Below are 15,253 nucleotides of genomic sequence, written 5' to 3'. Positions count from 1 at the left end.
TAACGGTCAAGAAAACAAGTTTAATCCTTTTAGAAATTTATTTACCAAGTTCGATATGATTTAAGCAATTTAAATCGACAATGAAGTTACAATTATCACAAGTATGACATGCTTTTGGGGTCCTAAACTACCCGAACTTAAGCATAATAGTTGCTACGCACGGACTCCCGTCACCTCGTGCGTACGTAGCCCCCACAAATAGAAGCACATATTGATTTAGTTCACCTATGGGGTAAATTCCCTCTTACAAGGTTAGAAAGGAGACTTACCTCGCTCTGAAGTTCCATAATCGGCTCCAACGTCACGCTATCACCTCAAACCGATGCCCAACGCTCCAAACTAGCCAAACAATGTGCAAACCAATAAAAATATACTCTAATACTCATAACAATTCAATTTACAACAATTCCTAACTCCGCTCAAAAAGTCAATAATATCACCCTCGGGCCCACGTCCACAGATTCAGAAAATTTTCGAAGATAATCATTACCCATAACCTTATGAACTCAAATATATGATTTATTCCCAATTCCATGTCCAAAATTGTGGTCAAATCCAAAAATACCAAATTCTAGGTTTTCTACCAAAACCCCACAATTTCTATAAATTTTCATGTTCAAATCCATATATAATCATGTATTTAACTTATAACAAGTGGGAACAACTTACCTTGTGTTGCTTGATAAAAATCTCCCTTTGAAGCTCTCCAAAATCGCCCCAACCAAGTGACAAATGAGAGAAGAAGAGCCAAATCTCGCTCTTAAAACCATTCTGCCCAATGACATTTTCACACATGCGGCTCCTTGATCGCTTCTACGGTTCCGCAGGTGCGGTCCAAATTCCGCTCCTGCGGTCCTCCATCAGGCCACTCAACTCTGCATCTGCGGCCCCAAAGGTGTTTCTGCGCTTTCGCTTCTGCGACCCCACTTGCGCAGGTGCGGTCCCGCTTCTGCGGAACTTGACCGCATCTGCGGTCCCAGCCTTCCCTAGCCAAAGCCGCTTCTGCGACCCTCATGGCTGCTTCTACTGCTCCGCACCTGCGGCCAAAACCTCGCAGGTGCGGTTAAACCGGATGACAGCTGCTTCAGCACACCTTCTAAGCCCAAACTCAATCAGTCGACCATCCGGAATCCACCCGAGGCCCTCGGGACCTCAACCAATTATACCAACATGTCCCAAAACATGACACAAACTTTATAGAGCCTTTGAATCACATAAAAAAAATATCGAAATCACGAATCGCAACCCAATTCAAGCTTAGTGAACTTTTGAACTTTAAACTTTTACATTAGATGCCGAAACCTACCAAATCACGTCCGATTGACCTCAAAATTTGCACACAAGTCATATTTTGACATTACGGACCTACTCTAACTTCCGAAATCGAAATCCGACCCGATATCAAAAAGTCCACTCCCGATCAAACTTCTCAAAAGCCTTCAAATTTCTAACTTTCGCCAAATGACCCCAAAATGACCTACGGACCTCCAAATTCACATCCGAACGCGTTCCCAATACCAGAATCACTATACGGAGCTATTCCCAGACTAAAAATCCCAAACAGACATCGATATCATTGAAATGCACTTCCACTCAAATTTACGAAATCTTTCCAAAATGTCAACTTCCACAATAGGCGCCGAAATGCTCCCGGGTCATCCAAAACTCGATCTGAACATACGCCCAAGTCCAAAATCATCATACGAACCTATTCGAACCTTCAAATTCCAATTCCGAGGTCGTTTACTCAAAAATCAAACCTTAGTCAACTATTCCAACTTAAAGCTCCTAAAATGAGAATTTCCTTTCCAAATTGACTCTAAACTTCTGAAATTTCAATTCCGACCACATGTACAAGTCATAATACCTGAAGTGAAGCTACTCATGGACTCAAACTGCTGAACGACACACTAGGGCTCAAAACGACCGGTCGGGTCGTTACATTAATAATTAGTTACTTAGTTAATAATTAGTTATTGGTTATTATTTTTGAATTTAAATATCTATAAAATAATAAAATAAAATATTTTATAATAAAAAATGAACATTAAAACAAAAAATGTCCATTTAAATTGGAGAGTAATTTCAAGTTAGAGTTTTTAAATTATTTTAAAATAAAAAACAAAAACTACAAAAAATAAAAAACTGCCAATTCAAAATTTCTTTGTTTTTATAATAATTTTTGTTTTTATTTTTAAAAATAAAAAGTTTCTTTATACAGAAATTTTTTATTGAGAATAATAGAATAAAATATAAAATAAAAACATATTATCTTCTATTATATTATAAAAGAAAGTAGCATACAAACATTTAAATAAACTAATATACTAATAAAAGTTTCTATTAACAATGCAATAATACTAAATATTAGATAATATAATAAAGAAAAAAACTGAACAAGCCTATTATTCGATGCATATATAAGTCTCATTATAAGTAGTTATGTCACGACCCCAAATTCCCTCTGTATGATGTTGTGATGGCACCTAGTCTCTAAGACTAGGTAAGCCTATTAATGCGAAATAATAATAAATATCTGAAATAAATAAACTACAATTCAAACAATTTCAACTCCCAAAAACCGGTAGAAATAAGTCACAAGCTTCTAAGAATTTTATCCTCAATGTCTCTATATTAAGGTATAAAGAAAAATAAGGAAGCAACATAATAATGATAGAAGGGGACTCCGGAGTCTGCGGACGCTGGCAGATATACCTCGAAGTCTCCTCGTACAGCTAGTTTATTGATGCCTGATTTGATAAGTTATACCTGGATCTGTACAAAAAGATGTGCAAAAGCGTAGTATGAGTACACCACATCGGTACCCAGTAAGTGCCAAGCCTAACCTCGGTAGAGTAGTGACGAGGTCAGGTCAGACCCTACTGGAGAATAAATAATGGCATGGTAAAATGTTTAAACAATATAATAAGATAAAATGACAATGGAAATGAATCAAGTAATGTGTCACATTTAATTTCACCAAATAATGGCAAATAAGTACCTCGTGAAAACAAAACATAATTCTTTTCAACTTTAAGAAAATTACAACAATAATCAAAGGCGACTGCGGCCATAAATAAATATCAACAAGGGCACTCCCGAGATACCGCCTCGTAGTCCCAAATCATAAATAAATTCACAATATCTCATTTTCTTATCTCACCGCTGGAGCCTTCACAATTTATTTTAAAGAAAATATTTTCTCCGAAATAGCATCCCGTGTTTTAGCCATCCTTATCACACCGCATGACTTCTAGTAGTTCCCCCTACTAGCCACACGTATCAAGCCACCCTTATCTCATCGCATGCGTTTCAATACCCAGACCATATACCACCGCATGCGTATCAATATCACAATATATCACATTTTGCACCTCAAGTGCTCAAATAATTCAACTTGCCAAAATAATTCAACAACAATGTTCTTCCACAATAAAGAGCTCACGGCTCATGCCAAAATAAATCATCAATAATATTTTTTCACAATAAAGAGCTCACGGCTCATGCCAAAATATATCATCAATAATATTTTTCCACAATAAAGAGCTCACGGCCCCATCACAATTAGTACAAAAATCTTACAAAAATATTTAGGAATAAATAATTCAGCAAAATAATATTTCAAAATCTTTAATACGTTGCTTCAATACCAAATTTAAAAATGTCAAATACTTCATATTAATAATATTTAATTTAAAGAAAATCAACTTCAAATAATGCACATAATAAAAGAAACCAAGTTCCAACTAAACAGATAAAATAATTAGCAGGAAAAGGTCAAGCAATTTAAAATATAAACATTAAATCAATAATGAAAAATATAACAAAATAAAATAATTTAATTTATGCGCAACAATGATCTACACAATTTAAAAATATAATCTTTTATATTTAACCCGTGTACACACTCGTCACCTTGTGTACACGACTTTCTACATATTACAATTATCAATCCTATGGAAAATTTCCCCCACACAAAGTTAGACAAGTCACTTACCTCGACTTGCTCCAATTTAACCAAGTAGTATGTCTTTTCCTCGATTTTTCGACTCCGATCGACTCGTATCTAGTCATAATTAATTCGATACAGTCAACAAAAATTATAGGAATCAATTTCATAAAAAATACTATATTTTTCAATAAAATCCGAAATTAGCTAAAAATTGCCTGTGGGGGCCACCTCTCGGAATCACATAAAACTTATAAAATCCGACAACCCATTCAATTACGAGTCTAACCATACCAATTTCACTCAAATCCGACTCCGAATCGACACCGAAATCTCAAAAATTTATTTTTATGAGATTTCTAAAATTTTCCCAAATTTCCATCTCAATATACTAATTAAATGGTGAAAACAATGATATATTCGTGTATATTGACCAAATCTGAGTTAAAATCACTTACCCAAATGTTTCTCCTTGAAAATCTGCCAAAAATCGCTTCTGCTCAAGCTCAAGTTCGTCAAAAATGGCAACTCGGTACGAAATCCCCAGTTTTATAAACTGCCGAGGCAGCCATCGATCCTGGGTATCGATCATGGCTTCAATATTTATGGCCATTGATCCTAGCCTCGGTCATAGCCCTCTATCCTGGGTCTCGATCCCTAACCCTCGAGCCTTGCCTTCGATCATTGCCCTTGAGCTGGGCATTCGATCATGGCTCTCGAGCTGGGCATTCGATCATGCCTTCGATTATACCTTCGATCATGGCCCTCGAGCTGGGCCTTCGATCTTGCCTTCGATCATGGCCCTCGAGCTGGGCCTTCGATCCTCAGCCTTGTCCCTGGCCTTCGACCCTGGGCTCGATGTCTGGGCTTGATTTCTACAGTTACAGTAGAAGAAGAATTGCATCAACTTTTTAAGTCCAACTTTTGATCCGTTAACCATCCGAAACTTACCCGAGGCCCTCGGGACCTCAACCAAATACACCAACAAATCCTAAAATATCATACGAGCTTATTTGAAACCTCAAATCACATAAAACGACGCTAAAATCACGAATCATGCTCCAATTCAAGCTTAATGAAACTTAGAATTCCCAACTTCTACATTCGATGTCGAAACCTATCAAATCAAGTCCGATTGACCTCACATTTTGCACACAAGTCATAAATGACATAACAGAGCTATAACAATTTTCGGAACTGGATTCCGACTCCGATATTAAAAAGTCAACTCCCCGGTCAAACTTCCAAACTTAAATTCCTATTTTAGCCATTTCAAGCCTAATTTCACTACGGACTTCCAAATTAAATTTCAATCACGCTCCTAAGTCTAAAATCACCATACAGAGCTGTTGGAATCATCAAAATTCTATTCCGGGGTGGTTTGCACATAATTCGATATCCGATCACTATTTGAACTTAAACTTTTAATTTTTCATCAAAATTTCATATCTCGGGCTAGGGACCTCGGAATTTGATTTCGGGCATACACTCAAGTCCCAAATCACGATACAGACTTGGTAAAACTATCAAAACACTAATCCGAGTCCGTTTGCTCAAAATGTTGACCAAAGTCAACTCAATTGAGTTTTAAAACTCTAATTCATATTTTAATCCATTTTTCACATAAAAATTTTCCGAAAATTTTTACAGACTGCGCACGCAAGTTGAGGAATGATAAATAGTGCTTTTAGAGGTTTTAGAACACATAATTAATTATTAAATTTAAAGATCACATTTTGGATCATCACAAGTTAATAATTAGTTACTTAGTTAATAACTAGTTATTGGTTATTATTTTTGAATTTAAATATCTATAAAGTAATAAAATAAAATAATTTATAATAAAAAACGAAAATTAAACAAAACGGTCCATTTAAATTGGAGAATAGTTTCAAGTTGGAGTTTTTAAATTATTTTAAAATAAAAAACAAAAATTACAAAAAATAAAAAACTGCCAATTCAAAATTTCTTTGTTTTTTATAATAATTTTTGTTTTTATTTTTAAAAATAAAAAGTTTCTTTATTCAGAAAATATTATTGAGAATAATAGAATAAAATATAAAATAAAAACATATTATCTTCTATTATATTATAAAAAGTAAGTAGCATACAAAAATTTAAATAAAGTAATATGCTAATAAAAGTTTCTATTAACAATGGAATAATACTAATTATTGGTTAATATAATAAAGAAAAATACCGAACAAGCCTATTATTCGTTGCATAAATAAGTCTCATTATAAGTAGTTATTGATTATTATTTTTGAATTTAAATATCTAAATAATAATAAAATAAAATATTTTATAATAAAAAAAGAACATTAAAACAAAACTGTTCATTTAAATTGGAGAGTAGTTTCAAGTTGGATTTTTAAAATTATTTTAAAATAAAAAACAAAAATTACAAAAAATTTAAAAACTGCCAATTCAAAATTTCTTTGTGTTTTTTAAATAATTTTTGTTTTTCTTTTTAAAAATAAAAAGTTTATTTATTCAGAAAATATTATTGAGAATAATAGAATAAAATATAAAATAAAAACATATTATCTTCTATTATATTATAAAAATAAAGTAGCATACAAAAATTTAAATAAAGTAATATGCTAATAAAAATTTCTATTAACAATGCAGTAATACTAAATATTGGATAATATAATAAAAAAAAATACTGAACAAACCTATTATTTGATGCCTATATAAGTCTCATTAATTTAATAGAGATTTTATTCATTAAAATTCAGAAACTATTATTGATTATAATAGGATAAAATTAAAATAAAAAATATTTCAAGAGTAATAAAAAATATATATTCTATTATATTATAAAAAGAAAAAATATTAAAAAAATTATTATGCTAATAAAAGTTTCTATTAACAATGGAATAATACTAAATATTAGATAATGTAATAAAGAAAAATACAGAACAAAAAAGTTATTCAATGACTATACAACTCTCTTTAATTTAATAGAGATTTGATTCATTAAAATTCAGATGATATTATTGAGAACAATAGGATAAAATTTAAAAAATAAAAAATATATTTTAAGAGTAATAAAATATATAACTTCTATTATATTACAAAAAAAAGTAGTACACAAAAATATTAAACAAAGTAATATGCAAATAAAAATTTCTATTAACAATGTAAAAAAACTAAATATTGGATAAGTATAATAAAGAAAAATATAGAACAAAAAAGTTATTCAATAACTATACAACTCTCTTTAATTTAATAGAGATTTTATTCATTAAAATTCAGATGATATTATTGAGAACAATATGATGAAATTTAAAATAAAAAAAATATTTCAAAAGTAATAAAATATATATCTTCTATTATATTGAAAAAATAAAATAGTAAACAAAAATATTAAACAAAGTAATATTCCAATAAAAATTTCTATTAACAATATAAAAATACTAAATATTGGATAAATAGAATAAAGAAAAATACATAATAAAAAAGTTATTCAAAGACTATATCACTATACAAGTCTCTTTAATTTAATAGAGATTTTATTCATTAAAATTTAGATAATATTATTGAGAACATTAGGATAAAATTTAAATTAAAAAATATTTCAAAGTAATAAAATATATATCTTCTATTATATTACAAAAATAAAGTAGTCGACAAAAATATTAAATAAAGTAATATGCCAATAAATTGTTTTATTAACAATGCAAAATACTAAATTTAGGATAATATAATAACAAAAATCTAGAACAAAAAAGTTATTCAATGACTACACAACTCTCTTTAATTTAATAGAGATTTTATTCATTAAAATTCAGACAATATTATTGAGAACAATAGGATAAATTTTAAAATTAAAAAATATTTTAAGAGTAATAAAAGATATATTTTCTATTATATTACAAAAAGAAAGTAGTAGACAAAAAATATTAAACAAAGTAATATGCTAATTAAAGTTTCTATTAATAATGTAAAAATACTAAATATTGGATAAGTATAATAAGGAAACATATAGAACAAAAAAGTTATTCAATTACTATACAAGTCTCTTTAATTTAATAGAGATTTTATTCAATAAAATTCAAACAATATTATTAAGAACATTAGTATAAAATTTAAAATAAAAAAATATTTCAAGAGTAATAAAAAGTATATCTTCTATTATATTATAAAAAAAAAGTAGTAGACAAAAATATTAAATAAAGTAATATGCTAATAAAAATTTCTATTAACAATGCAATTATATTAAATATTGGATAATATAATAAAGAAAAATACATAACAAAAAAGTTATTCGATGACTACGTAAGTTTCTTTAATTTTATAGAGATTTTATTCATTAAAATTCAAATAGTATTATTAACAATAACAGAATAAAATTTAAAATAAAAAATATTTCAACATTAATAAAACATATATATCTTCTCTTATATTATAAAAAGAAAGCGAGCAGAAAAAATATTAAATAAAGTAATATGCTAATAAACGTTTTTATTAACAATGTAAAAATACTAAATATTGGATAATAGAATAAAAAAAAATATAGAACGAAAAACTTATTTAATGACTATATAAGTCTCTTTAATTAAAAATAAATTTTATTATTAGATATATCATATTGATAAATAAGATACAATTGAAATTTATTAAAGTAATACGATCAAATATGTTCAAACAAGTCAGATCACAATTTAATTTAATTAATATTTTTTAACCGCGCCCCGGATAAGACTACTAGTTTACATAGTGACATGGGACTTATAAAGTCGCAATGACCTTTAAATCGCCATCAAAACCCCATTCTGTAAAAAGGCGACTAATATACACACTTTACAAACAAATTGTTACTCTTCACCAACAAGTTTCCAGCAAAATTATGCACAGATTACACCTTAGAGAGATTCCTTAGCCATTGAAGATGGCGAGAAGAATTTCTCTGTGTTACTTTCGCAACTGTACTCCCTTTATCTCTTTCCTTACAATCAGAGCTTATTGTTCATCTCAAAGTATTACATCTATTTCATTAAAGGGTAAACTCGGGGTAAATACCAAGTTTGAGAACGTCAATTGTTTAGATGATGCTGTAACTCTCTTCCATGAAATGGTCAGAACACATCCTTTTCCTTCTGCTGTATACTTCACTAAATTATTTAAGACTATGCTAAATATGAAGCATTACTCTGCTGTTGTTTCTCTTTTTGGAGAAATGCAAAAAATTGGTATTCCTATTAATGGATTCATATTGAGTATGGTGATTAACAGTTGTTGCTTGATGCATCGTGCTGATTGTGGATTTTCGGTGTTACCCATTTACTTGAAGAATGGCATTCCATTTAATGTTGTTACTTTTAACACACTGTTAAGGGGATTGTTTTCTGAAAATAAGGTCAAAGATGCAATTGAATTGTTTAAAAAGTTGGTGAGAGAGAATATTTGTGAGCCCGATGAAGTCATGTATGCAACCGTCATCAATGGGCTTAGCAAAATGGGCCATACTGAAAAAACTTTAAGTTTGCTCCGGTTAATGGAACAAGGGAACACTAAGCCCGACATATGGATCTACAGCATTGTCATAGATGCACTTTGTAAAGATAGAAACTCAGATGCTGCTATCAAACTTTTGAACGAGATGAAGCAGAAAGGCATTCCTCCTAACATAGTCACATATAGTTCATTAATTGATGGTTTGTGTAAGCTTGGTCAGTGGGAAAAGGTTAAGACATTGTTCTCTGAGATGGTGAACCTTAATATTTATCCAAATGTGCGCATCTTCACCGTGGTGATAGATGGACTATGCAAAGAAGGGAGAGTCGACGATGCTGAGGAAGTAATGAAACACATGGTCGGAAAAGGTGTAGAGCCTGATATTTTCACCTACAATGTGATAATGGATGGATATTGTTTGCGTGGTCAAGTGGATAGAGCAAGGAGAATTTTTGATTTCATGATAGATGAGAACATTGAACCTGGCAGTATTAGCTATAGCATACTAATAAATGGATACTGTAAGAAAAAGAAGTTGGCTGAGGCCATGCAATTGTTTCATGAAATTTCTCAAAAGGGATCAAAACCTAATGTTTTTACCTACACTACTATCTTGCAAGGCTTGTTTGATGTTGGAAGAATTGGCTCCGCAAAAAAGTTCTTTGATGAGATGCTATCTACAGGGCCCATACCTGATTTATACACTTATGGCACTTTGCTCAATGGTTATTTTAAGTATGGACTTGTTGCAGAAGCTATATCACTCTTTAACGAGTTGGAAAGAAAGAGAGAAGATGCTGATATTGAATTTTACAATGTTGTCATTAATGGTTTGTGCAAAAATGGTAAACTCGATAAAGCTCATACTATTTTTGAGAAGCTTTCTTCAATTGGATTGGTTCCGAATGTGAGAACATACACTACAATGATAAATGGATTTTGTCTTAAAGGGTTGTTAGACGAAGCTAAAGATATGCTAAGAAAAATGGAAGGCAATGGTTGTTTGCCAAACAATGTCACTTACAATGTTATTGTGCAAGGATTTCTCAGGTGCAGTAGAATTAGTGAAATGAGAACTTTCATGAAGGAAATGGCTGGAAGAGGCTTCTCATTTGATGCAACTACAACCGGCTTTTTGGTAAACGTTATTAGGGAGAATCCTTCTGTCCTTGACATGATACCGGAGTTTCACTTGAAAACTAAGAAGTGAATATTTCTTTCGCTTGGTTTATTCGGCTACGCTATTGCTATGATACAATTTTCTTTTTATCCCTGCATAAGAAATAGCATCCAATGCAATTGCAGAAGCTGATGGCAATTAGAATTTGCTTGAGCTGTTTAGGCACGCCTATTGAGGAGGTACATCAATTTTGATATTTTCCTATCTTCTTTTTCTTAGAAATCAAATGTTATTGCGCTCTTAATATGATAAATAATGGTGAGTAATACCGATAAAAAAAGATGAGTTCCCTTATGTGTATGCGTTATAGGTCTACTAATATCATCTTCAGTTATTTAGTTGTCCTTTTTTTGGGGTTATTCAGGTAGAGTATCATTTTCTATTTTGTTTTGAGAATCAATAACAACTGCTTGTGACTTAGAAATTGCTATGGAAACACTTTTCTGTAGTTTCTAAATTCGTCGTTATATCATCCATTAATGGAACACTAGAGCTGACAAGATCAACCCCATCCTTCTATTCATTAACCATATAGTATGAATTATTTTGGTTTTCTTGGCATTGAACTGAAAATTGTTCAAACCTGACAGGATATACTATAGATGGATGGTCAACATCATATTAAAATTATTTAAGAATATTATTTTGGAAGTTTTTATATGAGCCAAGAGTACTGGATGCTTATTGGGAATTGACATTCTCATAGAACAGTAATATGTAAATGAACCGCTGCTGAAATTGGATGCTATCTCTCTCAATGATCAGGTTGCTGACTCACTGTGGTGGAAGCTTCAGAAAGACGGCGAGTTTACTGTAAAAATATGTTATAAAAATCTTTTGACGAATATGGGAGGCACTCAAAAAGGACTGGCAATGGAAAACAATTTGGAAGACAATTGCAGCCCTGAGAGCCACCTGTTTCACTTGGATCGCTACTCACGAAGCTTGTTTAACCATGACAACTGAAAAAAGGTTTCGTTTTGTGCAACAGATGCTTTCTGTGTGAAAATGCCAATGAAGCAGTAAATTATCAACTGGGTCACTGTACCTTCTCTAGACAGATCAGGACAATGCTTTTGCCATTTTTGGTGTCCAATGGGTCGTGCCAGGATGCATTAAACTCTAAGCAGCTGGTAATCTGGTACGAGCAGTCTTCATCAAGGGACAACAGGCCTACTGGACTGCTATTCCTTCCTGCATTTTCTGGTCTATTTGGATGGAGAGGAATGATAGATGTTTCAATGACAAGAGAAGCAAGAATAAAAAGGTATAGCGAGAGTGGATCACCTTGTCTTGGACCCTTTTAGAATAGGGAGAAAAAAATTCTACAGTACCATTGACGATGATAGATACTCTAACAGTAGTAATACAATACTTTATCCTTTACAATACTTTGACAATGTAAACTGGGAATTCTTATCCAGGCTAATGGTTATGGTATTTGGAGCCAAAAATTATCCTCTGAAATTTTTCGTAACTCATGGTAGTGGGATATAAAAATGTTTCTTTTGTGTATAGGAATTCGAGAAATGGTGCTTCACGGTTGGAATGAGTTCTTTTCTTCCTTTATTATACTGTAGAACTGTTTTATTCGGTTTCTCTACTTATCCAAGGATGATAGCTAGGCGTGGTTGTTGAAGAATGAAATGGGTCCTAATAGGCTAATAGAGCAGAATAGATGTAAAGGATTCATGTAGCCAATCCCAACTAATTTGGGATTGACATGTAGTAATTGTTCTTGTAGTATTTGATTGTTGAAACAAAAAGTAAAGAGAACAGAGTGAGATCCATGGGTTTTCAGGAATAGAACTATCATTACAGAAGATTCCTTCTCATGACTTAAGGAACCATTTGGCCCTTTCGTTCTCTTTATGGTTTCTGAAAAGGGGAAGGAGAGAAATAACAAAGAGAACTTTAAGAAAAAAAAATACTAAAAATGGAAGCACAAGCACTCTACTGCTACATGTCTAAGGGGTGGTGGCCGCGTTTATTAGATTTCTTCAGCGATCTATCAATACATTGACCAGTTATCAACTTGTTTTCTTCTTCTTTTCTCTTTCGCTTCCCTGGAAAAATTCAATCTTTCTTATTAATGTCTGTTAGTATTAGACATTAGAGTTTTAATAAATTGATGGAAAAATGTTTTTAGTTTTTATTTTAATTTGATGTTGCAGTAAATTTAAAATCTTGTGGTTAATGATGGACTTGATTGATTCAATCACAATATTCAGAAGGAGAACATTTCTACAAAAGGATTTCCCTATAATATAGCGTTTTTCTTAATTTATGGATCAAAAAATAATTTCTAAAAGTTATATCTTCTTGTTGAATATTTTCCCTTATGTTGTCTTAATCCTCTACTTAGTTTTTACATTTGGTGGATCTTTTGTTGGGTACTTGAAGTAAAGGTGCTTTATGTTGTAGAGAATTGTTGGTTAAAAAGGGTTAGACCCTCTTTAAATGAAAGTAAGTCTAGGACTGTCAATTTCTGTGATCTAAGCTCCTATTGGATTAAATACGAACTGATTATGCGACATATGCAGTTTTAGTCTTTAGTGCAAGACATTAGGCTGCTAATGTATCCAAGTTGAACTGTTATCTGTCTAAATCCAAAATATGGTGTTCTTATACAAAATGCAAGGAGGAGTTCAAGCAATTGTTTTTCTTGGAAATGTACTCAAGAATGCTGTTTTATGACATGTTCACTTAGTGAATCCAGTAAGCGGCCACTTATGCTTCACGTCATGAATCGACTTCAACTGCTCGTATGGAAGAACATGGTTTTGAAAGCACTACATATCTGACATGGTAAAGGCGCTGATGGTTCTCAGCTCTGGTGCAATACAGATGATACTCTGTATGATGCTGTGCAGTCGGCTAGTATCTTCATGCTTTGTCTAAAATAACCTTGCATCTCACCGTTGACATTACACACACAGAAAATTTACATATATGTATTTATATGCACACTTATGTAATGTTGCTTCTGTAGTGAGAAATTTGAGATAACTGATTGGTTGCTTCGACGCAGATGACACACCATAATATTGGAGTCTTGGTGGTTTTGAGACCCGGGGAAAATGAATCAGTTGCTGGAATAAAGAAGAGGTATCAACCGCTTCTAAAAGATAACAGCTTCTTCTTGACTGGCTTTTAAAGTTGGTCATGCCACCTCTTCACTTTTATATACTAGTTTTGAATATTGAAGTTGTTCTATGATCATGTTTCCATGTGTAGCTTTATCATATTTATCGTTGAAGATATTTAGCATGTATCTAATTTCGTCTGTGTTTAGTTTTCAGTGTGATCATGTCTTGTCTTAAAATTAACCTCGTCTCTAGAATCATTTGAATTCAGCTTTGACTTTTGTTTCTCATTCATGATTGTAATGAAGTACACTTGATGTGTATGAATTTCGTACTGATATCATTTTTGTTGCATTCACTTGCCTTGTCTTAATGCATGTGAATGGAAGAATTATAAGTAAGGCGGCTTGGAACCTTGGCATGAATTTAAAACTCGGAAAATTACTGGTTTTCAGTGGTAATGTCATGATTCCTTGAGTTTCAGTATTATCTCTTTATAAGACTTTTGTATTACCATGTGAAAGGAACACACAGACAATTGTCGGGCTGAAATGGAGTGCGGGCTGGATAGCCTTTATGAAATAAGATACATTTTCTGGATAGCCTTCTTCAACCTCTATTAATTGTGTCTTCCTTGAAAGTGATTAATCAATTTGCGGTACAAGTTTTGGCTTTCTTGTCTCTTGGAAGAAATTCAATACAGTATTTCTTCAAGAACAATAATCTTTAACGTTTCAAATCTTTCTTTCAATTCTGTTTTTCTATTTTTCTGACACGACATGTTACTTGCCAGATTACCGCACCAGGCACATTCCAGTCATTGATCAGAGTGGCATGATAGTATGGTGTCTGTCGGAGATATTATCTATGCTGTTGTAAGTGAGCATAGAGATGAGCTGAACTGTTTAAATGCCAGAAATAAATGGATCATGACCTTTACATTGTTTTAACTCTGAACAATTACAATTTGTTCCAACATAGTAGGAAATGACCTGGTTGAGGTTCCTAGTTGTTCTTTAGGCTTTTATACACTGTAATATGTTGAGAATAACCTTTCAAAATTGACTTTGTACCAACAACCAAAAGTTTTCTTGTATATGCATACCCAAAACCACAATAGAGAGTTGGGTCTAAGACTATGAATTGCAATCAATAATGCAACTTATAATCACAATAGCAAATGCAACGTTAAATCGCCACTTATAATTGCAAGAATGTGGCTTACAAATTAAGAAATCACATAATGCGACTTATAAATCACAATTATATTCTAACTTTTATAAATCGCAATTACAAAACGCGACTTATAAATCACAATTACAGAACGCTAATTGTTATCTCAATTGCTGAATACCACTTATAAATCGCTTTATGCATTTGTAATCGCAATTGACTTATAAATTGCAATCGGTTTCGACTTCTAAATCGCAATTGTAAATCGTATTTGAGAAATGCTACTTTTAAATCGCAATTGGATAAATTACAAATAAGCAATGCTACTTACAAATCTGTGAGGCACTCTTCATAAACAAGGTTCCTGCAAAATCAGGGCACACGGAGATAGAGCAACTCTTT

At 31.9% G+C, this 15,253-nt stretch overlaps 1 protein-coding gene across 2 annotated transcripts; it reads left to right on the top strand.

Annotated features, from left to right (window-relative positions):
- The first annotated feature begins 8,738 nt into the window (after window positions 1–8,738).
- Window positions 8,739–14,729, top strand: LOC107802673 (uncharacterized). 2 transcript variants are annotated; one of them, XM_075233880.1, is made up of 4 exons: window positions 8,739–10,771; window positions 11,358–11,859; window positions 13,624–13,700; window positions 14,472–14,729. In XM_075233880.1, exon 1 carries the CDS (start codon window positions 8,847–8,849, stop codon window positions 10,620–10,622), a length of 1,776 nt encoding a protein of 591 aa, XP_075089981.1. In that variant the 5' UTR covers window positions 8,739–8,846; the 3' UTR covers window positions 10,623–10,771; window positions 11,358–11,859; window positions 13,624–13,700; window positions 14,472–14,729. The 2 variants fall into 2 exon arrangements, with proteins under 2 accessions (XP_075089981.1, XP_016481697.2); XM_016626211.2 differs by lacking the exons at window positions 13,624–13,700; window positions 14,472–14,729 and having other exon boundaries at window positions 11,358–12,043.
- Window positions 14,730–15,253: the final 524 nt, after the last annotated feature.

This window comes from Nicotiana tabacum, chromosome 17 (assembly GCF_000715075.1).
Source record: "Nicotiana tabacum cultivar K326 chromosome 17, ASM71507v2, whole genome shotgun sequence".
Taxonomy (NCBI): Eukaryota; Viridiplantae; Streptophyta; class Magnoliopsida; order Solanales; family Solanaceae; genus Nicotiana; species Nicotiana tabacum.
The sequence above is the reverse complement of the archived record's forward strand: the minus strand, read 5'-3'. Positions and strand labels throughout refer to the sequence as shown.